We start from the raw sequence: 21,020 nt of genomic DNA on the forward strand, positions 1-21,020 counted from the left end.
GTAGTCAATCAAAACTTGACTTAGAAGACTGTAGATTTGCTCTTGGCGAAAGCTTTTTAGGCATCACCAGGAACGAATGCCCTCTTCTTGCTCACCCTTTAATATTAACACTCGTTTTTAATATAAAGAAAAGAGAGACTTTTTTTAACTATTTGTATCATCTCGGGTTAATAACTTATACGTTGGAGTATCCGGGGTCTAGAAACCTCTTTCTACCTCGATTTTCATACACCTAAGAAGCTTGACGTTCCACCTAAAAAGTACATCGAATAACCTTGAGCATATGAATTCGGACCATGTTAGGCTAATCAAAACGTCAATAATATTTTTCTCTAATACTTTGGTGCTAGAAGGAGGGCCTAATATCATAGGAACGTTCATCAACCAACTCTCTTAACAAATTGTTACGGACTTAGTTGGTTTTGCTTAATTTATATAGCACTCTTGCGTATTTATCCGCAAAAGGTATGTTAGTCATTGGTGTCCTATAAGTCAATCATGTGAGTAATGACACGTGTGATATGATAACATTTTTTTGCTCATTATATAGTATATATATATATATATATGTATATATATATGTATATTTATACATATATGTATATGTATATATATATATATGTATACGTATATATATGTATATATATATATATGTATATATATATATATGTATATATATATATATACATATATATACGTATACATATATATATATATACATATACATATATGTATAAATATACATATATATATACATATATATATATATATATGCATATATATATATATGCATATATATATATATATGCATATATATATATATGCATATATATATATATATATATATATATATATGTATATATATATATATATGTATATATATATATATATGTATATATATATATATATATGTATATATACATATTCTCTTCCTCCTTGATCCCTTTTATGATATATTCTCTTCACGTGAGTTAGGTTTTTTCGACTTACACCTTCGTTGTAGTGGATATCTCTTCATATAGGTCAAGTTTTTCTTACTCATGCACCTTAGGTACATTTGCCTTATTCCTCTATCTTGGTGGATCTCTCATCGATCCCTTACTTTTATGGAGGGAGGGAGCTTTGTCATAAGAGGGATCAAGGAGGTAGAGAATATATAAGCAAACTCCAAGTACCAAGACAAGATTTTAGGACAAAGGTAAAGGAACTTCATAAGATCAATGTCAATAGGCTTCTCATCAAAATAACCGAAAGTTTAGAACTTCGAGTCTATGTAGGAGTGTTTAACTAAGGAACGAAGTAGGCATCACACAATGTTGTACCTCTTCTACTCAAAGGAGCAAGCAATAAAGATGATAGAGAAGAAGGTATAATCCCTGAGGTGATCAAAACTATTAGAGATTTACTTTAAGTCGGGGTGAAATTTTAATCTTTTTAAGCAAAACTTCTTGCATTCCAAAAGTTCGATGACAATGAGAAGATGAATCGCAGTAGTTAACTCAATGCAAAGAGTGTAAATACTTCGGGTGTTTCAGAAGTATGAGCAAAGAGCAGACAAATGTTAGTAACTAGCTTGATGCATGAAGTACAACCCTCGAGAAGGCGAGCAAAGTCAGTAACCTTTGCCTTCTCAACTCTTAAGAGAATGGGTAGAATCGAATACCCTAGTTCTATTATTTATTAAGCAGAAGAGCTCTATATCAATTTAAAGATCCTTTGAAGAAACTTAGTGGAAGACAACAGTTATCCAATCTTCACCAAGAATTATCGGTGCTATCAAGAATAGACTATCTGTTACATTTTTCAATAAAATATCAATCGAAAGCAGAAGTGATATGAACCTACTTGGAGATAACAATAAGTAGAAAAGGAATCGATGGATAAATATTACGAAGGAAAAACCTCAAAAACTTCAAAGTCTTTTAGGCAGTACCCATTAAAACTCTAATAGACATCCACCCAATTCAAGTGGCATGAGACATTTGTGAGACTTGCGCATAACAAGAAAGGTCATTTTTTTCATTTGAATGATCTATATAAACCAACAAGGATCAGCACAACTTGATCGACCCCACACTAGAGTCAGAGTTGTTGGCGAGTTGAAGTAGCATGATAGATCAAAGTTCAACTACTTAACAATAGTGGTGGAGTGTAGTTGGGAGCCAAGAGGCACATTGCAATTATAGTATAAGATTAAAAATTCAATAAAGATGAGGAATACAATGCCTGTAAAGGCTTTGATAAGAGTGTTGAAAGAATAAGTAAGAGAGAATATCATAGACAAAACTATAAACATTGTGTTTAATTTAATACTCTCAATATCTTTCGATTTTGTTTATGTTTTACACAATATGTAGAGAGCTTGTAATAGGTTTAGCAGTCCCATTTTGGTTTGCTTTTATAATCGTTTCAAGCTTATAAACACAAGTTGTATGCAGTCATCGTGTAAAGGCAAAACTGTCTAGAAATAGGCCATTTAAGCAACCATTTTTAGTGTTTTCTAGTTTCATAAAGTAGTGTAGAGTGTCAGCCAGTATAGCAATCAGGAGTTATTTAGGTGATACATGACTGGATTAGCCTTTAGAGTAGTGTCTAGCGCTAATTCGCTACTTTGTTATATAATAGTGTTATTTGGGCACTTGTAGGGACTATTGGCCACAATGGACAACCTTGGATCCTTTATCGTATGATCATTCAGAACTTGCAAAGTCTATATTTGTAATTTGCATTGTCTATCAAATGTTTTTTGAAATGATTGCTTATGGATCCTAAGTTAAATATTTTTTCTAACCATCTTGTCTTGTGTAGGTCCTTAAGCGACTATAAGAGGTTTTTGGGAGGCTGACCCTATAGGAAAATCTAGGAGCGACATCACATGCGCAGCGAAAAAACAAAAAACAAAAATCTCTAAATTTCTTAATAATGTGTTTGTCGTCGTGCGAAAGTTGATGCATAAAATTCATAAAATCGAAAACTACGTATATGAAAGATTGTGTTTTATTTAAGAAGATCGTAAATCCCTGAATCTCTACAGATCTGTAGGAGTGGATGAAGAAGGTCAAGCGCCCTCCTCTCTAGCGGATCCACACAACAGGATTGTAATGACGCTCCTAAAATCTCCAAGTTTACTATTTGAAGAGGAGAAGGTGAGAGGAGAATAGGAGGTGATAACTAAAAGAAGTTCTAACCTATAGACCTTTGGTTCCCTCCTATTTATAGAGGTCTCTTATCAACCTTAATGGATTCTGCCCAATTGGATAATAGATCTCCATCCAATTACTAAAGCTTCTTAGATTAGTAGGTCTCTACCCAATAATCTCTTATTAGCTTTTATTGAATCTCAACCATGCGATCTAATAATTCAGGGCTTATTGAATATAAAATAAGATAGGGACTTCGGCGGATATCTCATATCTAAACATCTGCTAGTTGCAACACCCACCATATGAGTGTGATCCTTTAAGCCCAATATCGAGCTGGTCATGAGTCATACTTGTTAGAACTCCTTTTGGCTCAGTGAATTATTATCTTCATAATAATTCACTCGACTCATCGACTACGGATGTAGTATGCCACTACGTCGTAGTCCCTAGACGATACAAGGAAATCCAATCTATTAGACTTGACTATCCTTAGTCATCGTGTACCTATAGTCCATCATCCATCTAATACCCTAGAGACCGTATACCGGGTATGGTACTATCAGGCCCATATAATTTCTACTCGAGTCTCGCTTTAATCGAATTATCTCAAAGAACCATTTCTCTCTCAATCCGAATGACCCTAACCAGGAATTTATCTGAACAAGAACACATAAGATATTCTCATGACACCGAGAGTGAATGATCCTCTATTGACACTTAATAGCCCTTGTAAGGTTGGCTACCACTCCCGATGATCGGCTGTGCTAGATCTGGAACTTCCAGACTTATAAATCTAGTATCAAAGAGTAAAGTACTCATATAGGACATCCTTATGTCTCAAGTCTATGGACCAGATACATCACTGGGATAACATAATCGTTGTTTGATAACAAAGTATTATTAACCATTCAGCATTTCGTGTGCGGATCAATCAGTGAACTCATTCTTCAATGAGCACTTGCACTTGATCCCTAGTGTCCCCACATGAGCAGCTATGAGACCAATCGCCTCCATCATATGTACGAGTATATAATACAGTAGTCTATCTTGTTATCTCGATGTCTCTCTCGAGTAACTTATGACTAGGATTATTTAGGGTTTATGTTTAAAGACAAATCAATCTCATTATCGTGATCTTATCACGATCCGATTCCCATTGCACAGATCCATATATATATATATATATATATATATATATATATATATATATATATATATATATATATATATATATATATATATATAATATAATATAATATAAAGTGATAAAATATCAAATAATATAATAAAAAAAATTAAAATACGTATCATATCACATGTGACATCACTCACGTGATTGGCTTATAGGGCACCTATGACTAGAAAACCCTTTGCGGATAGACATGCAAGGGTGTTGTATAACTTAAGCAAAACCAATTAAGTCTGTAACAATTCGTTAAGAGGGTTGGTTGACGAATGTTCCTACGAAATCAGGCCCTCCTTTTAGCACCAAAATATTAGAGAAAAATATCGTTGACGTCTTGATTAGCCTAACATGGTCCGAACTCATATGCGTAAGGTTATTCGAGTACTTTCAAGATGGAAACGTCAGGCTCCTTAGGTGCTATCTGCATGAAAATTGAGGTCGGAAGAAGTTTCTAGACCCGACACTATGACGCTAAGTTAATAACTCGAAGTGTACAAATGTAGATGCAAATACTTCATAAAAGTCTCTCTTTTCTTTATATTAAAAATGAGTTTTTATATTAAAGGGTGAGGAAGAAGACAGGAAGGGGGCATTCCTTCTTGGTGATGCCTAAAAAGCTTTCGCCTATAGCAAATCTACCGTCTTTAAGTCAAGTTTCGATTGACTACATGACTCAACTTTCTAAAGTCAATGTCTCGAGGGACTTGGATTGACTATTACTATCAAACCAACTACGGTCATTTGTATTGGTAAGTGAGAGGATAAAAAAATCTATGAAAGATTAGTAATCAAAAGCGTATCAAAAAGTTGACATAATATTAAATATGATTCGATAAATCTCATTTATATTCATAAAAAAATTAAATTCTTTATGAGATAAATTACAAGATTATTGACATTCACTTATGTAAATCTTTAAGAATTTAACTTTTACACACACACACACACACACACACACACACACACATATATATATATATATATATATATATATATATATATATATATATATATATATATATATATATATAATTTGTAGATCCTTAATACAACAGTAGCACGACGTAACGTTGGTACATGTAACATAAGACAGAAACCAAATACTTAGGAAGCCAAATGACTACTTTAGGCCTGCAGGAAACGTTGTGATTCATGTACTGCTCGTCATGATCATCCCTGCTACTCCTCCAGCTCGAAGGCTGACACCGGGAAGCTGTCGGATAACCCAGTGCCGGTCTTGAAGGTGATCTTCCCCGTCGAGGGATCCTCGACGCGCATCTCAACGACGGAGAGCCACAATAGTAGCTCCTTGGTCTTCACCCCCGTCATCTTGTGCATCTTGCGCTTCTCCACGAATGCCGTCACCTCAGGGGCGTACGACACCGCCCGCTTGATCTTCTTGAAGGTGTGGTCATGCTTCTTCTTCTGGATCAGCCATATGAACCCAGCCGCGCGGTTGTACCCGAACTCTTGGATGTCCTCGAGGGGGAAGAGCCCCCTCGGGAGCTCCAGTTCTTGAAGCAGTTGGATGGATTTCTTGCGGCAGAGGGCGTCACCGGTGAAGACCTCAGCACCGTGGCGATGGATTTCGATGGTGTGGAGAGCCATGTCGTCGATAACTAAAGTGGTTCGGAAGCTAAAGAGCAGTGCAGAAGAGGATGACGAAAAGAAGGCAAAAGGGCTGATGAAACGAAGATGGAAGGGAGATGGTATTTATAGGTGAGAAGTAGGAGTCTCGTAATGGGTATACGACGCAAACAAGCCATGATACGCGCATGCCATGTAAGACCCATATAGTAATTGGGTCTTCTTTGTAGGGCAGTCAAGTCAGTCAAACGACCAAGTCGGGTTATTACAACGGGCTCGAACTCGATGGATTTGGTCTCAACGTCTAAACCACGCATGCTTGAAGTTGTGACCAAAACTCTTTAAGAGTGGCCGTCCTTCAGGAGTCAAATAAGACAATAATTTTAGTAGTACAACGGTCGTTCTGACCAAGTTAAAGAATACGTAGGTAGGATTTAAGTGCTTGGATTGACTTAATATCGGATCTAAGATATATCTAAAATTTTAATATATTTTTAAATAATCAGTGTGACATAATTCTATGAGCTTGGAACCTTTTCAAGTCGTGGTCTCGAAAGTAGATCTCCACTTGAAAATTCTACTTATGTTGAAGGTATTTTTTATAAAGTCTAATATTTTCGATATTAAAGCATGATCGAGCATTTGATCTTCTCAAATGTAGATGATGTTATTTGAATCACATGTGCCCTGCTTGGATTGTTATCATTTCATATAATATTTACAAATGCAAGTAAGAAGGCTTTGACGTGTCTTTGTATGATTATGTTTGACTACTTAAAGCATGCGTGGTTTAGACGTTGAGACCAAATCCATCGAGATGGAGCCCGTTGCAATAACCCGACTTGGTCGTTTCACTGACTTGGCTGCCGTCGCTCGTCTCGCTCACACATCCCAAGTGCTCATCTCCCGGCAATTATTGACTGCGCTCCAAAGAAGACCTACTCTATGGAACCTATTCGTACTTCTCACCTATAAATACCATCTCCCTCCCATCTTCGTTTCATCAGCCCTTTTGCCTTCTCTTCCTCATCCTCTTCTGCACTGCTCTTTAGCTTCCAAACCACTTTACTTATCGACGACATGGCTCTCCACACCATCGAAATCCATCGCCACGGTGCTGAGGTCTTCACCGGTGACGCCCTCTGCCGCAAGAAATCCATCCAACTGCTTCAAGAACTGGAGCTCCCGAGGGGGCTCTTCCCCCTCGAGGACATCCAAGAGTTCGGGTACAACCGCGCGGCTGGGTTCATATGGCTGATCCAGAAGAAGAAGCATGACCACACCTTCAAGAAGATCAAGCGGGCGGTGTCGTACGCCCCTGAGGTGACGGCCTTCGTGGAGAAGCGCAAGATGCACAAGATGACGGGGGTGAAGACCAAGGAGCTGCTACTCTGGCTCTCCGTCGTTGAGATGCGCGTCGAGGATCCCTCGACGGGGAAGATCACCTTCAAGACCGGCACTGGGTTATCCGACAGCTTCCCGGTGTCAGCCTTCGAGCTGGAGGAGTAGCAGTGATGATCATGACGAGCAGTACATGAATCACAACGTTTCCTGCAGGCCTAAAGTAGTTATTTGGCTTCCTAAGTATTTGGTTTCTGTCTTGTTAAGTCGTGCTTCTGTATTAAGGACCTACAAATTATATATATATATATATATATATATATATATATATATATATATATATATATATATATATATATATATATAACATAAATTCTTTAAGATTTATGTGAGATTATGCAACTTAATAATTTTATAATTGATCTGAAAATTTTAGTTTTCACCATGAATATAAATGAGATAAATTTATCGAATCATATTAAATATTATATCTGTTGTGGGAAACAACTTTTTAAGCTGTGGCCTCGAGGCCGATGCGGCTCGGTTCGAGGGTCCGGATGTCCGGGATCTCGGGCGACGTCCCTCGGGGTCTCCCGGTGGCCGAGCACGGTGGTTCGGGTCGGGAGGTCGGGTCGGGAGGAAGCTCCGCCACAGCGTCGGGAAGAGGCGACATCGTCTCGTACCTGCACACAGGTCGGGCCGGGAGCTCGGCCCGACCCCTCCGACGATCAACTTAGCGATGTGGAGAGGATTTTGGAGGAAGAGATGCCTCCATACAAGTGTTGTGTGTGAGTTCGTCCTCCTCCCCGTTCGTTTAGAACTCTGGGGTATTTATAGATGAGTTTGATGTTACCTGATGTGGCTACCTGCAGGAGGCAGGCTGATAGCGTCTGACATGGGGTTGGCGTGGCGTGAAGAACCAAGCCTGAGTTAGGTGTTAATGCACCTCGACCAGTGTTCCGGCTCGGTTAACCGAGTGCAGTTGCGTCGATCGAGGCATGTGGCGTCGGCTGACGTCATGGTGTGTCACATCGCCATTTTTACCTTTATCAATATCTATTTTTTGATATATATTTTTTATTATTAATCTTTGATAAATTTTTTTATCCTCTCACTTTCCAGTTTGATAGTAATAATCAATTGATGTCCCTCGAGACAATAACTTTTAAGCATCAGCAAGAAGGAAGGCCCCTTGCCACTATACCACACATTCAATTATTTTAATATTAATATTGACATATATAACAAGTGTTTTTTTGTTTTGTTGGACATAATTGTGGTAGCTAAAGCGTCTTCTCACATTCAATGCATTCTCACGAATATAATATCTAAAGCACCCGATTGGGACAAAACTAATTGAATAAATAGCTATCATGACCAAAGCATCTCTTCATTGAAGCAAGCATCCAAAGTGCCCATCTCATCGTCCCCGATGCATTATAAACTCATAAAGCATCTATATTATCCGACTCAATCGTCATAGTCAAAATATTAATGCACTCTAATTAATTGGGCAAAATATTTTCCCGCTATAATATATCATCCTATGATATAAGCTTAAAAAAGGCTTAGGTTAAGCATTTTCTTGTACTCTATTTGCCCATGACATAAGTATCAAAATGATCGATATGTTTTAAATGAGCAAAGCTCAAGACATAAGTATCAAAATGCATAATATATCATAATCAAATAAAATATCATCGTATCGTATGTGATGCATCCATTAATGCTAATATGTTTTAACTAAACAAAGTTTCTCCCCAAATATGAATGTTAGTTCAGAATATAAGTATGATGCATAATAATAGGTCAAAACATATTCCATGCATTCATTTAGGACATAATTATCAAAATATCTAATACATCCTAAACATCCAAAATGTATGATGCAACTTAATAGGTCAAAACATCTTCCAATACATGATACATTCATATAGAACATAATTATCAAAACATCTAATACATCCTAACAATACAAGCCATCCAAAATATAAGATGCATCTTAATAGATCAAAATATTTTCCATGCATTCATATAGGACATAATTATCAAAACATCTAATACATCTTAATAATACAAGGCATCTCCTTAAGTGTAATAAATCCAACTATGAGATATGCATTAAAGGATTCAATGTGCACAATCGTATCTTTTCGCATGTAATATATTCACATAGGGATACAAGCATAAAAAATTACATGATATGTCTAACCAAGTTAAACATCTCCGGGCGTAATTGCTACTTGGAGAGCTCGATCAACCTAACCTGCAAGAACGAGACTAGGGAGACAATCCATCGAGCAGTCATTGGAATCAAAGTAAGTCCGGGTTTGTGGTGGTTCCCAAGTCATGGCCGAGTGCTATCGGCCTACTTAGTCAATTCCATATAATCTACTCGATTTCTACTTGGCTTGACCTACCCATCATGGCTTCTCTCACCTCATCATGACCTACCCCAAAACTCTTGTCCCTTCCTGTGTTCTCTCTACAATCCTTTCGGCCTATCAATTAACAGATCAGACGAACCACATTAAAGTTTACGTTTACAATAATTGATGCTCGATTTCTCAATCATGATACATCCAAATCTACACATTTTCCCAAAATCAGAAACGAGATTAGACAAAACCCAAAACAAAATAGAGAGATTAGACAATTGATAGGCAGAACATGACAAGCAAAAAATTACTCACATGTCAATTCTACTTGTTCTTGCTAATCTCTAAGCCGACACGTCGGCTTTACTTTACCGACACTCTAACTATAGTTTTGGTCGATACAATTATGAGAGGTTTAGATTTATGTGATCGATAACACGACATGATAAAAAATCTATTCAACTCCACGAGGTTAATTATGTTATCTCTTATTATTTTATTTCTCTCGAATTCAGCACATGATTCCACTATTATATTGATAATCGAATGGTACGTATAATCATTCTAAATATAAATTATAATATCAACTTAACGATCACATACCATGCTATCGAATATGTCTCATGATAAGACATATTTTACATTTCAACCACGTCACGACCCATGCAACATCACACCCCTGCCAAGTCAGCATGAGGGTTGTCTTTCTCTCCAAACCGGAGTCTATACAGGGAGATGCCCCATTGGCAAGTCTCGTCCTGAAAAGCTCGGGATGGTGTCACATGGCATCCTTCTGCACATACCGGACAGCGACCGCACGAAGGTACGCTCTCGTCACACGAGAGATCGACCACCATGGCAAATCCGTGTACGATCTATCCTCGAGCAATAGTATAAAATCTCATGATCGGTACTTGGCTAGGGGACGAAAAAGAGAAAGAAGGATAAAGACCACTGACTTAATCTACGAGGGGCCCAAGTTGGGAATCTTCCGACTAAGGCCTGTGTGCAGGAACGTGGCCACCTTCGGAGATGCGGCCATCTCGACCTTTGATTCAGCTCGATCTCGGTACTTCTTCCGACCAATCGAGAGACGCACTCTCGAGCACCGAGAACTCCAAACATCAACCCGTGGGCCAAGCCATGTTGACTCTTCGACCACGATGTGTGAGTTCACCAATATCTCCTATATAATTTTGTAGAGTCTCAATATGAATCATCTAAATTCTTGATATCTTAAGATGAAATAAAAAATGAACCTTGGTTGGTTCCAAATTTACCATCTTTTGTTGAACGACTAAGATATATCACAACAACAATCAATATCGAACTTATGCTCATTTGATTTGATCACCTCATCTACCAAATCTTTTGCATCAGATCTAGTTTTTGAACATGTAGGTCGAGGATCGCCACCCTGGTTGTAGCACTAGATTTAACAGCATGCAGCTTCTACTTATTGTCGCAATCCAACAATGACAACAAGAAGCCGCCAAGTCCCAATTATTTCTGGACCTCCAGCATGATATACACATTTCTGAACCCAACCGCCACAAAATCTATAAGGTCCAAACTATTCTGGGGACCTTAATAAATACATTTAGGTCCCCCACCCCACTGTTTGGGGTCCAAACAACAGCATCAACTCTCAAATACATACCTATATACTTGCAATATTTATCTTTGTGATGACCACAACAAAACCATGTTAGCCCCCGGATGAAGTTTACGTGACATTTATATACACGAGCGAGCTCATAGGGTGATTGCTCATACAAAGTACAAAGGAGGTTTACCGATAACATGCCATCACGGCCTGCAACTATGTGGGCCGAAAAAGATAGCTTTGGTGTCGCCTTAACTCGCGACCGGGTGACATGGCGCCCACTCAGCGTAAAGGCAGCTTGGGATCAGAGGCCGGCGGCGGGCCCTTTCGGATGTGCGTCACGTGCTTGGCTCGTGTCTAAAGTCGTGCAACGCAGCGGCTCCCTGTAAAAGCCGATCCAGCAGTGCATGCATTGAGAGAATATATATAGATGATTAATGCATGCATGTAATTATAGTGGTGGATCCCATACGGGGCCCATCTTTTATAACCTTTGGACGTGGACGTGGACATGGAATCGGATCGCTGCTTTACGAGAATGTGGAAGCCAAAGCTTCCTCACATGCCTTGCAGTGGCAGACGAGGAATCATTCTCAAGGCCTGGCGATTACGTAGGTTTCCTCCGTGGAAAGCACCGGTGACGCCAGGAAACGGGGACGGCACGTCGATCCGGTCCGGTTCACGCCCGTCGAGGCATTTTGGTCCCGCGCGCACGAATCTTAAGTCACGATGAAGGGTTGCGGTGAGATGTAATAAATACTATAGCCGTAAGTGAAGTGGCCATTTCCCTTCACGTCGTACAGCTGCTTTGGCAAAAGAAGGGTTGAGACAGGCGCCAACCTCACCGACACCTTTGTTTTGCTGGCGCTTTTCTTCCACAGCTTGCATCCTTAAATGCCCAATTTGCATTATATATATATATATATATATATATTTATATAATATACGTACCTTAACATGCTTTAGAACGAATGTTATTGTTTCAACGTCTGATGTAACGTGAAAGAGTGACCCAACTCTGAAGCAATCTCCTTCATCAGGACCGTCCGATGATGCAGCTCTACAGTGAGCGCTAATGTTTGACTCCCTCTCCCGATTTTATGAATCGGACGGTTGGTGATGGGTGGGAAAGGAGATGGGGACGGCGGCAGCCGTTAGATTCCGTGGGTTGTGTACTCCGCTTTCTCCTGCCCTACACGTGATGCAGCGAAAGCAGATGCCTGGCGTGCGAATCGAAGCATGGTGATGCGGGCGACGGAGCACCCGCCGCGTGTGTCGGTGGGGCCTCCTGTTTCGTGTGGGAGGCGGTGCAGCGGATCGGTGTGTGGTGGACAAAGGCGAATGCTCGCAAGGTGGAGGTGGGAAGATGGACATCATTAAAGCGTAAATGATGTCTTCTCCATGTATTATTATCATCGATTGATTTAATCATATTCGAATTTTTTAAAACAAATCAATTGAGAAAAAGAATTAAAAGTCGATTTTTTTATTAGTTTATTGTTTATCAATACGAGTATAATAAAGAGGAATACGGGTTGTGATGACGTCACCCGCTCCCGTCTCCGACAGCGTCAAGAAAACAAAACAAAATGAGAGAAATACACGGATCTAAACTCCTCTCTCACTGCCATTTCGAAGCTTCGGCTATCCTTCTCTCGTGGCGACCGGAACGAAACGAAACGGAGGTCGTTCGAGAACCGTAGCGCGATGATGCTCCTGGTGGTGATCTCCCTCCTCTGTGACGCCGCCGCCTCCGGTTCAGACGTTGGAGGCGGCAGCCGGAGGGTGCTCCACCAGCCGCTGTACCCCATCCAGTGGACCCCCCCGCCGCCCCCTCAGGAATTCTTGGACCCGCCGCCGGACGACTCGAGCCCCTTCTTCCCTGGCGTCCCCTCCCCGCCGGCTGCCTCCACCCAGACCCCCGCCGCCGCGACCGCCACCTCCACCACTTCATCTCCATCTTCTGGGTCCAAGAAGGCCGCCGCAGTCGCGGCTTCTGTCTCGGTCGCCGTCCTCGCGGTCCTGTTTTTGTCGGGGTTCTTCTTGTATCGGCGGCGGAGGGCTAGGAGATCGCCGGACACTGGGAAGCTCATGGGCCCCGACGATAACGGCGGTCGGCAGGAGGGCCGCCCAGCCTCTGCCGCCGCGCCGGATTTCCTCTATTTTGGCACCATGGGCACGCGGTCGGCGGCGGCGTCGGGCCGCACGAGGAGCAGCGAATTGAACGGATCACCTTACCGGAAGCTCGGGACGGAGCGGGTGCTGGAAATGCATCACCCGAGCCCCGACCTTCAGCCTCTGCCGCCGCTGAACGCGACAGTTTCGCGGAAGGGGATGGTCCCTCCGCCGACGGCGTCCTCCGATGACGATACCTTCTATACTCCGCAGCGGTCGGTGGCTTCCGCCACCACCGAGAGCCCAAGTAGTCCGGTCTCGCGGCTGAGCCTCCCTAGTATGAGCAGCGGCAGGAAGGAACACTTGGTTCCGGCGGTGGGGGACTCCGCTCCTCGCTCCCGGAGGTCTTCCCCTCTAATGCAGCTCGCTAATTACCCGAGTTCTGAAGTCAAACAGATGATCCCACCAACCAACCAACAACCTCCGCCACCGCCCCCTCCCCCACCGCCACCACCACCGCCGCCGCCGCCGCCCCCACCTCCGCCAACATCCACGATGGATAATATCACCAGGAATCCACCAACCCCTCCGCCACCGCCGCCTCCACCACCGGCTACTGAAACCGTGAGAAAAATTGAACAGCCAATTAAAGCCCCGGTAGCACCAATTGCTCCATCTTCAAGGCGTCGACTGCTGAATCCCCTGCCTCCTGAAGCTATGCGGATCAACATACCGCTTCCTCCCTCGAAGCTGGGCAACGGAGTCTCTGCCAGTTCTTCAAGGCGAAATGACGAGGCGGGGGAGGATTTGGAGGGTGATGCGAAGCCCAAGTTGAAGCCCCTTCACTGGGACAAAGTTAGAGCGAGTTCCGATCGGGCAATGGTCTGGGACCAATTGAAGTCAAGCTCATTTCAGTAAGATCTTCCCTGAGGTTTTCTATCCCACTTGCTTTATTTTCCATAGCTTTCAAGACAGAAATTAGCATTATGTTCTTCTCTTCATTTTGGCAGATTGAATGAGGATGTAATCGAGACTCTATTTGTCAACAATGCCACAACTTCTATTTCTAATGATGCAAGCAGAAGACGGGGTGTGCTGCCATTCAAGCAGGAGAACAGAGTGTTAGATCCAAAGAAGTCACAGAACATTGCAATACTTTTGAGGGCATTGAATGTTACAAGAGAGGAGGTCTCTGAAGCACTTTTAGATGGTAATCATCCACAATTTGCAAACTTTTGTTTAAGCTCTAATATGTTCCTTATCATATTTATGTAAACTGTTCATGTGGCACAATAATTCGATAGATTTCCACCCTAATCTTCTGAAGTCAGGTTGGCAATCATCATTGTCTTTTCCAATAGGATGTCAGATGATAAATTTTTTGTGGCAGGCTACTCCCCAAATCTAACTTTAATATCTTATCTCATGTTCCACCGTGGTCATTAGGTACCTATTTTCACGAGTGACAACAAATTAGTGATAAGAGTTGGACTGTCTTAAGCATGACCTTTTTTTCTGGCATATGGAATCTGAGCTATTGTCGTGTAATCAAAATCAACTTGTTCCTCATGAAGCTCTTCAGAAACATAGATAGGTGGCTTGTTTAGATGCCTAGAGTTCTGGAATCAAACATTCAGATCTTTTTTCCTCCCTATTAGCTAAGTTCAAGCTCAACTGTTGTCCATCTAGCTGACTACCATTACAAACATCTGGCTGCAGGAAATTTTTCTTTGTGCTCTAAGGTTATTGAATAGGGAGGCATGCTCACCTTTTTACCTTCACCCTGTCTACAACTAATTGTAGCTACAATTGCTAGACATTCTTAGGAGTTGTATGGATTTGTTTAAATTCTATCTCTTTAACTTTACTTTTTTTTTCCTGTGGACACAGAACCAACTCATGTACAATAGTATCCACACTAACTCATGTCAGTGCTGTGTTCTGAAGGGGCTTATATAACCACACTTAGCTGGAAGTTTCTAAGATAGGTCTTGGATTGACTAATTGTAATCAACAAAGATAAGGAAATTAGAAGATTGAAGGAGAGGGCAGAACTTAAGAGAGAGAAAAATGTCTAGTTGCCAAAAGCGAGAACAGCTAGGATGGGCATTGCCCAAATAGTTTTCATTCGTTTGTAAAAGAAATACAACATAGTTCCAATTCCAGCTGCAATGGTTAATCTAGGACTTCTACCATTACATGGTTTCCTTTTTGATAACCTAAAAGGGCAGCTAACTAGTTTATCAATCACCTTTCCTGATATGCTCATTATTATCCTAGACTTCTCCCAGTAACATGGGGTCAATAATGAGTGTGTCTCAGAACCCTCAAATTCTGTTTGGTAACTAGGTTTCATAAAAAGTCTCAAGAAGAACCCATCCAGTTTATTAACTCAACATGAACCCTCAAATTCTGTTTAAAATATAGTCTAGAAGAGAACTGCCTACATAATTACCCAACTCATCTTAGCTTTTTGTAACTAAAAGTTAAGCTTCCTTAAGTGCTCTAAACTTAGATAGAGTTTTGGAGAAGGGGAAGGTGACAACCCTGATATTGCAAATAAGCTAAAAAGCAGGTGAAAAACCATCCCATCCTGATAATTTTCAAAACACTGATAATTTTTAGCATTTATCTTTTTGTTTTTACTGTTAGTTTAAAGGGCAAATAAACTAGCCAGCCAAATCCAATTAGATTATGGCCTGACTGATCAATAGTTCATCCTAGTCATAGTTCTTTAGGACTACTATGGAATCCAAGTGTATGGCTTTATCGGATGGCCAATGTGAATATATTGAATCTCCACTAGATGATCTGACAGACCTACTACAAAAATCTAAGTGAACCATCAAAGGGACAGCCAAGTCCACATCTTAATCTGAAATTGCTTATTAAGTGTTTAATCAATGTTATATTGCATCAGCTAGCTTGAAATTCTTCTCCAGGTTCATTAAAAAAGCTTCTTTGAGTTTTCACAGTACATGAACAGATGTCTTAAGGCCATGGACCCTTTTAGCTAAGAACTGCTGCAGCTGAACTCATTCTGTTGTTCATTGTGATATATCATGCATATTAGTTTTTAAATGATATTGAATGATAAAATTGTCTGCAACAGGTAATCCTGAATGTTTAGGAGCCGAGCTTTTGGAAACTTTGGTCAAGATGGCTCCCACAAAGGAGGAAGAACTAAGACTACGTGATTACACAGGTGACATATCAAAGCTAGGTTCAGCTGAGCGCTTTCTAAAAGCAGTTCTGGATATACCATTTGCCTTCAAAAGAGTGGACGCCATGCTATATAGAGCTAATTTTGAGACAGAAGTCAATTACCTAGTGAAATCTTTTGAGACCTTAGAGGTAAAAGTATTACTTTGACGTTTCATCATTGTTTGGACAAAAAAAAAGGGCAAACATATCCCTAAATTAGTGCTTGCACAACCATATTCTCAAAAGTATGAGTTGTGGAATCTTAGGGTGAAAATTTCGTAATTCATTGTAGTAGGATTTCTTCGTTTTCTTAATACACATGCATGCATTTTTTATTAATTTAAGACCTGTTTTTTAACCTATAAAATTCTGAAGTTTATTGTGCCAATTGAATATTCAATATTCATTTTATGGGATATATTATGGTTAATAGCTTTCCTGATTCTTCCTAAATTATATTTTCAGCATTTCTGTGCTTTTGACCAACTGTGTTTGGCATACCCTAAAATAGTATTCACTTAAATTTCTCACGCAAGGAACCTTCAGAAAAAAAAAAAAAATGCAAGTTTGTAGATTAAGAATAAACTTTGTAGTGCTTTCATAAGCAATAAATAATACTTGTTAGAATCATTGTCTATATATTTCACAGCTCATAGTCCCTCATATATTCTGCAGGCAGCATGTGGAGATCTAAGAAATAGTAGACTATTCCTTAAACTCCTGGAAGCTGTATTGAGGACTGGAAACAGGATGAATGTGGGGACCAACCGAGGTCAAGCGCAAGCCTTCAAGCTAGATACTCTTCTAAAACTCGCAGATGTAAAAGGGACTGATGGGAAAACCACACTTCTGCATTTTGTTGTTCAAGAGATCATTCGGTCGGAAGGATCAGTTAATAAATCAACATCGGAGAATCCTTCTAGCAATGCCAGAGAAGAACCATTTAAGAAACAAGGGTTGATAGTGGTGGCTGGGTTGAGCAGTGAGCTTGGTAACGTCAGAAAGGCAGCTGGAATGGACTCAGATGTTCTCAGCGGTTACGTCTCAAAGCTAGAAACGGGGCTTGAGAAGATGAAGTCAGTATTACAACTTGAGAAGTCATGCACACAAGGTATGAAATTTTTTGAGATGATGAAGATATTTCTTAATGAGGCCGAAAGGGAGATCAATCGTGTTAAGGCTGAGGAGAAGAGGGTGATGAACCTGGTAAAGGAAACTACAGAGTACTTCCACGGGGGTGCTGCAAAGGAGGAAGCTCACCCTCTTAGGATCTTCATGGTGGTACGGGACTTCCTCTCAGTGCTAGATAATGTCTGCAGGGAAGTTGGCAGATTGCATGAGAGGACAATAATGGGATCAACTAGATCCTTTCGTATATCTGCGAGTGCTTCCCTTCCGGTCCTCCAAAGGTATGAACAGCGACGAGATGCCATTTCAGATGATGACAGTTCGTCATCATGAAACCATCGAGAGATTGGCAACTTATGTTTCTCAATCATACCAATCCGGTGATCGAGGAATGCAGTGATTTGGCAATTCAGAAGATGACCAAGGAAGGTGAAAAGAAGGAAATTTCCATGTGTTAAAAGTCAGGCAGGCTCACTTCTGTACAGAAAAAAATAAGCAATGCCTTGTAGGAAGGCATCATCATACAGTATTTCACACAGATTGAAGTTAGTGAAAGCAGAGACTATCATCAGAGTACAAATTAGTGTCTGATCTACTTGTCGTCATGTGATAATATTATTCAAGTAGTTGTAGAAATTTGTATTTTCTTTCCTGTTACATGTATCATTTTCTCTTGGATAGTGAGTGTTCAAATTTTCATCCCAATCATTCCTACTGAAAGGCATAATAGCCTTGTGCATTCGTAACTGTGACATCTCAGTTTTGTTCAACATTGGCTGTGGGAGGATTCATTTGTTTTATATTGTTAGATGAGTCTACATTTATTAATTTTGGCTTTAGGATTTTAGGTTAGGTGATGGTTTAGAGACTACTTATCATGTTAATTAGGTACTTATTTCACCATATCTACTCGTTGATATCATATGATATCGAAGTGGAATTATTATTAGTTGGTGAGAAGGAAATGAATATTCATAAATGATATAGTTATTGTTAATGTATGCCTCCCTCTTTCTGGAAGAGTTTTGGGTAACCTTCTGACACTCCTTCTGATATGATTTACAATTTTACAATGGAATAAAAAGTCATTTTTCTTTGAAGACGAAGAATTCTTATCATTCCTCGAGTTTTTCTTGACATTTGAGTAGCTCTCTTTGGCTTTCTCGGTAGTCTTTTCGTTTTGAGTTGTATTGTTTCTTTCGATCATCATATTGTCCCACTAGCACTTGAGATGTCATACACATCATGCAAATCAATAGTATATTTCGTGATCATCGAGGGATATTTCAAGTGTCAATGCTCAAGCTATGTCATCATTTCCATCAATAAAGTCTTGTAGGATGAGCTTTTTAAAGTGCCCGTATGTCACCTCTTCATGGCCAAAAGATCAGTGATTAGTCAACTTGAGTTGTGTGATCGCAACTCGGTATTGACAAGACCATTATAGGAGGATATGTCAATTTGAGTTTCGACTCAGAATGGTTGAAACCTTATTCTCATCACATTGTCACTTCTTTTTGTTAGAGATCAAAGGTTGAAACTCCGATTATTATGATTCCCCAACTATATAAGGAAATCTCACTATTCTGTTGAAGAAAATCTTTCATTTTGTTAAAGGAAATCGTATTAGAGCAAAGAAAAGCGAAACTTCGCTCTTGCCTTCGGCCAGCGATCAACGTCGAGTCTCTCGCTCGTAAACCATTCTTTGCATCGATTCAAGATTGGTATCCATCTTGATCTTGCGGGGGTATGATAGAAGATAAGATTTTTCCAACTATATGAGAAAACGAGAAGGTCCCTTGATGCTAAATAGGGTTAAGTGCTTATGATCAACAACTTGGTGATAAGACTAGAAAGAATTAGGATAAACAAATATGAGAAAAGAGGTCTCCTTGTCTAATACCCACCCTTTTTGCTTTTAAACCAACTAGATTGGTCATTATTGACCAAATAAGAATACACAAGACATGATCCAATAAATGAATTAGATTTGATGTTAGATCGAATCATCCAAGTCCATTTGCTGAAGTATACAAAGATCTTTGATGTAGGTTCTCAAAGTCTTGGCTCCATTGATCAGTGTTTGAACTCAATACCAGATTCATTTGTGGCAGACTAAAGAAGGATGATGATGATTGGATCCGAATCATCCTCCACAGTAAAGTCCGAAGCGTTTCGATTGGATGAGGAAGGAGGTCGTCAGCCGGTGCTTGTGGCGAGCCATTCGCACCGAGTCACGGAAGGCGCAGCTCCGCACTCCGAGTCGAGCAACTCAGCAGGAGATGCACTCATGACGATGCACGCAGCGTGTGGTTCTGCGGAGAGGCGGCACGTCCAATACCTCTTATGATGCCCATTGTGGTCTCCCAGTCTTGGAATGCAATGACAGCGGCCATGGCGCAGCACGGGCACACTGCCATAGAAACAACGGATCGCTTTGACCAGATGACAAGGCATCATGGCATTGCTGCAGACAGGTTCTCTTTTCTTACAGCCCTGTCAGCCTGCACTCATGTAGGTTCAGCAACGAAGCTTTCCAATACCTGAATCTGCAATCTCTTGGAATTGTTCAGCCGCAGAGAGACTCAAGACTGGAATTCCAACGATTTGGATTTTGAGCTTGTTCATGAGGAAAGAACAGTTTCATTGGACAGTAGCTTCGCTCGACTAATTTCAAGCATCGAGAGTCAATCACATCTCTTTAACTAAAGGCTTCGACTTTCTTGTGATCGTAATCTCCCATTGTCACTCAATCTTCCTCCTGTGGTCGTCTTAAAGATCTCAGAGCTTGCTTGAGTGCGTATACTACCGTAAGAAGCATACATTTGCAGCCATTTCCATGGCATTTTCTCCTCTTTGATCAAACTCACCTCGGAAGTAGCCATCTCTGCACAGGGTATATAGACGACTGTTCTTCTTCTTCGCGAGATAAAAGAACCAATTCCTCTCTCTCCCATAAGTGCACTGCTCTTTTCTTTGGTTTTTTGGACACCCAAGCCTTAGCAAGCATCTAGATTTGTGGGCATCAGGCATCCACTTTGCCTCTTCTCCGGCACCTACAACACACAAACCTAAAGTCAGCAGCTGTAGATCGGCCAAACCAATATATTAGACGGCACAAAACACTAAATCTAGTGCTCTGAAAAAAGAGAAAGGAGGACAAAAAAAGTTGTCCCCCCCTCTTAGTTTATTTAAGATAGTGGAGTTTCATAGGACCAAAATCTTTTCTTTTCTTCACAGACCAACAGATTTTAGAGGGCCTCAAAGACACATCTTATAAGGCTGGTCTATCGGCATGGCGTCCACAAAAACCATGTGCAGTATCTTGGACT

At 40.6% G+C, this 21,020-nt stretch overlaps 3 protein-coding genes across 3 annotated transcripts; 2 read left to right on the top strand and 1 right to left on the bottom strand.

Annotated features, from left to right (window-relative positions):
• Positions 1 to 5,370: 5,370 nt before the first annotated feature.
• Positions 5,371 to 5,992, bottom strand: LOC135616273 (uncharacterized). Its single transcript, XM_065115474.1, has one exon. The coding sequence runs from the start codon at positions 5,935 to 5,937 to the stop codon at positions 5,509 to 5,511; it is 429 nt and encodes a 142-aa protein (XP_064971546.1). The 5' UTR covers positions 5,938 to 5,992; the 3' UTR covers positions 5,371 to 5,508.
• A 934-nt stretch (positions 5,993 to 6,926) lies between these two features.
• LOC135616274 (uncharacterized) lies at positions 6,927 to 7,543 on the top strand. Its single transcript, XM_065115475.1, has one exon. The coding sequence runs from the start codon at positions 6,997 to 6,999 to the stop codon at positions 7,423 to 7,425; it is 429 nt and encodes a 142-aa protein (XP_064971547.1). The 5' UTR covers positions 6,927 to 6,996; the 3' UTR covers positions 7,426 to 7,543.
• A 5,299-nt stretch (positions 7,544 to 12,842) lies between these two features.
• Positions 12,843 to 18,393, top strand: LOC135617948 (formin-like protein 8). Its single transcript, XM_065118777.1, has 4 exons — positions 12,843 to 14,270; positions 14,367 to 14,566; positions 16,469 to 16,710; positions 17,236 to 18,393. Exons 1-4 carry the CDS (start codon positions 12,949 to 12,951, stop codon positions 18,019 to 18,021), a joined length of 2,550 nt encoding a protein of 849 aa, XP_064974849.1. The 5' UTR covers positions 12,843 to 12,948; the 3' UTR covers positions 18,022 to 18,393.
• The last annotated feature ends 2,627 nt before the right edge of the window (positions 18,394 to 21,020 follow it).

This window comes from Musa acuminata, chromosome BXJ2-7, assembly GCF_036884655.1.
Source record: "Musa acuminata AAA Group cultivar baxijiao chromosome BXJ2-7, Cavendish_Baxijiao_AAA, whole genome shotgun sequence".
Taxonomy (NCBI): Eukaryota; Viridiplantae; Streptophyta; class Magnoliopsida; order Zingiberales; family Musaceae; genus Musa; species Musa acuminata.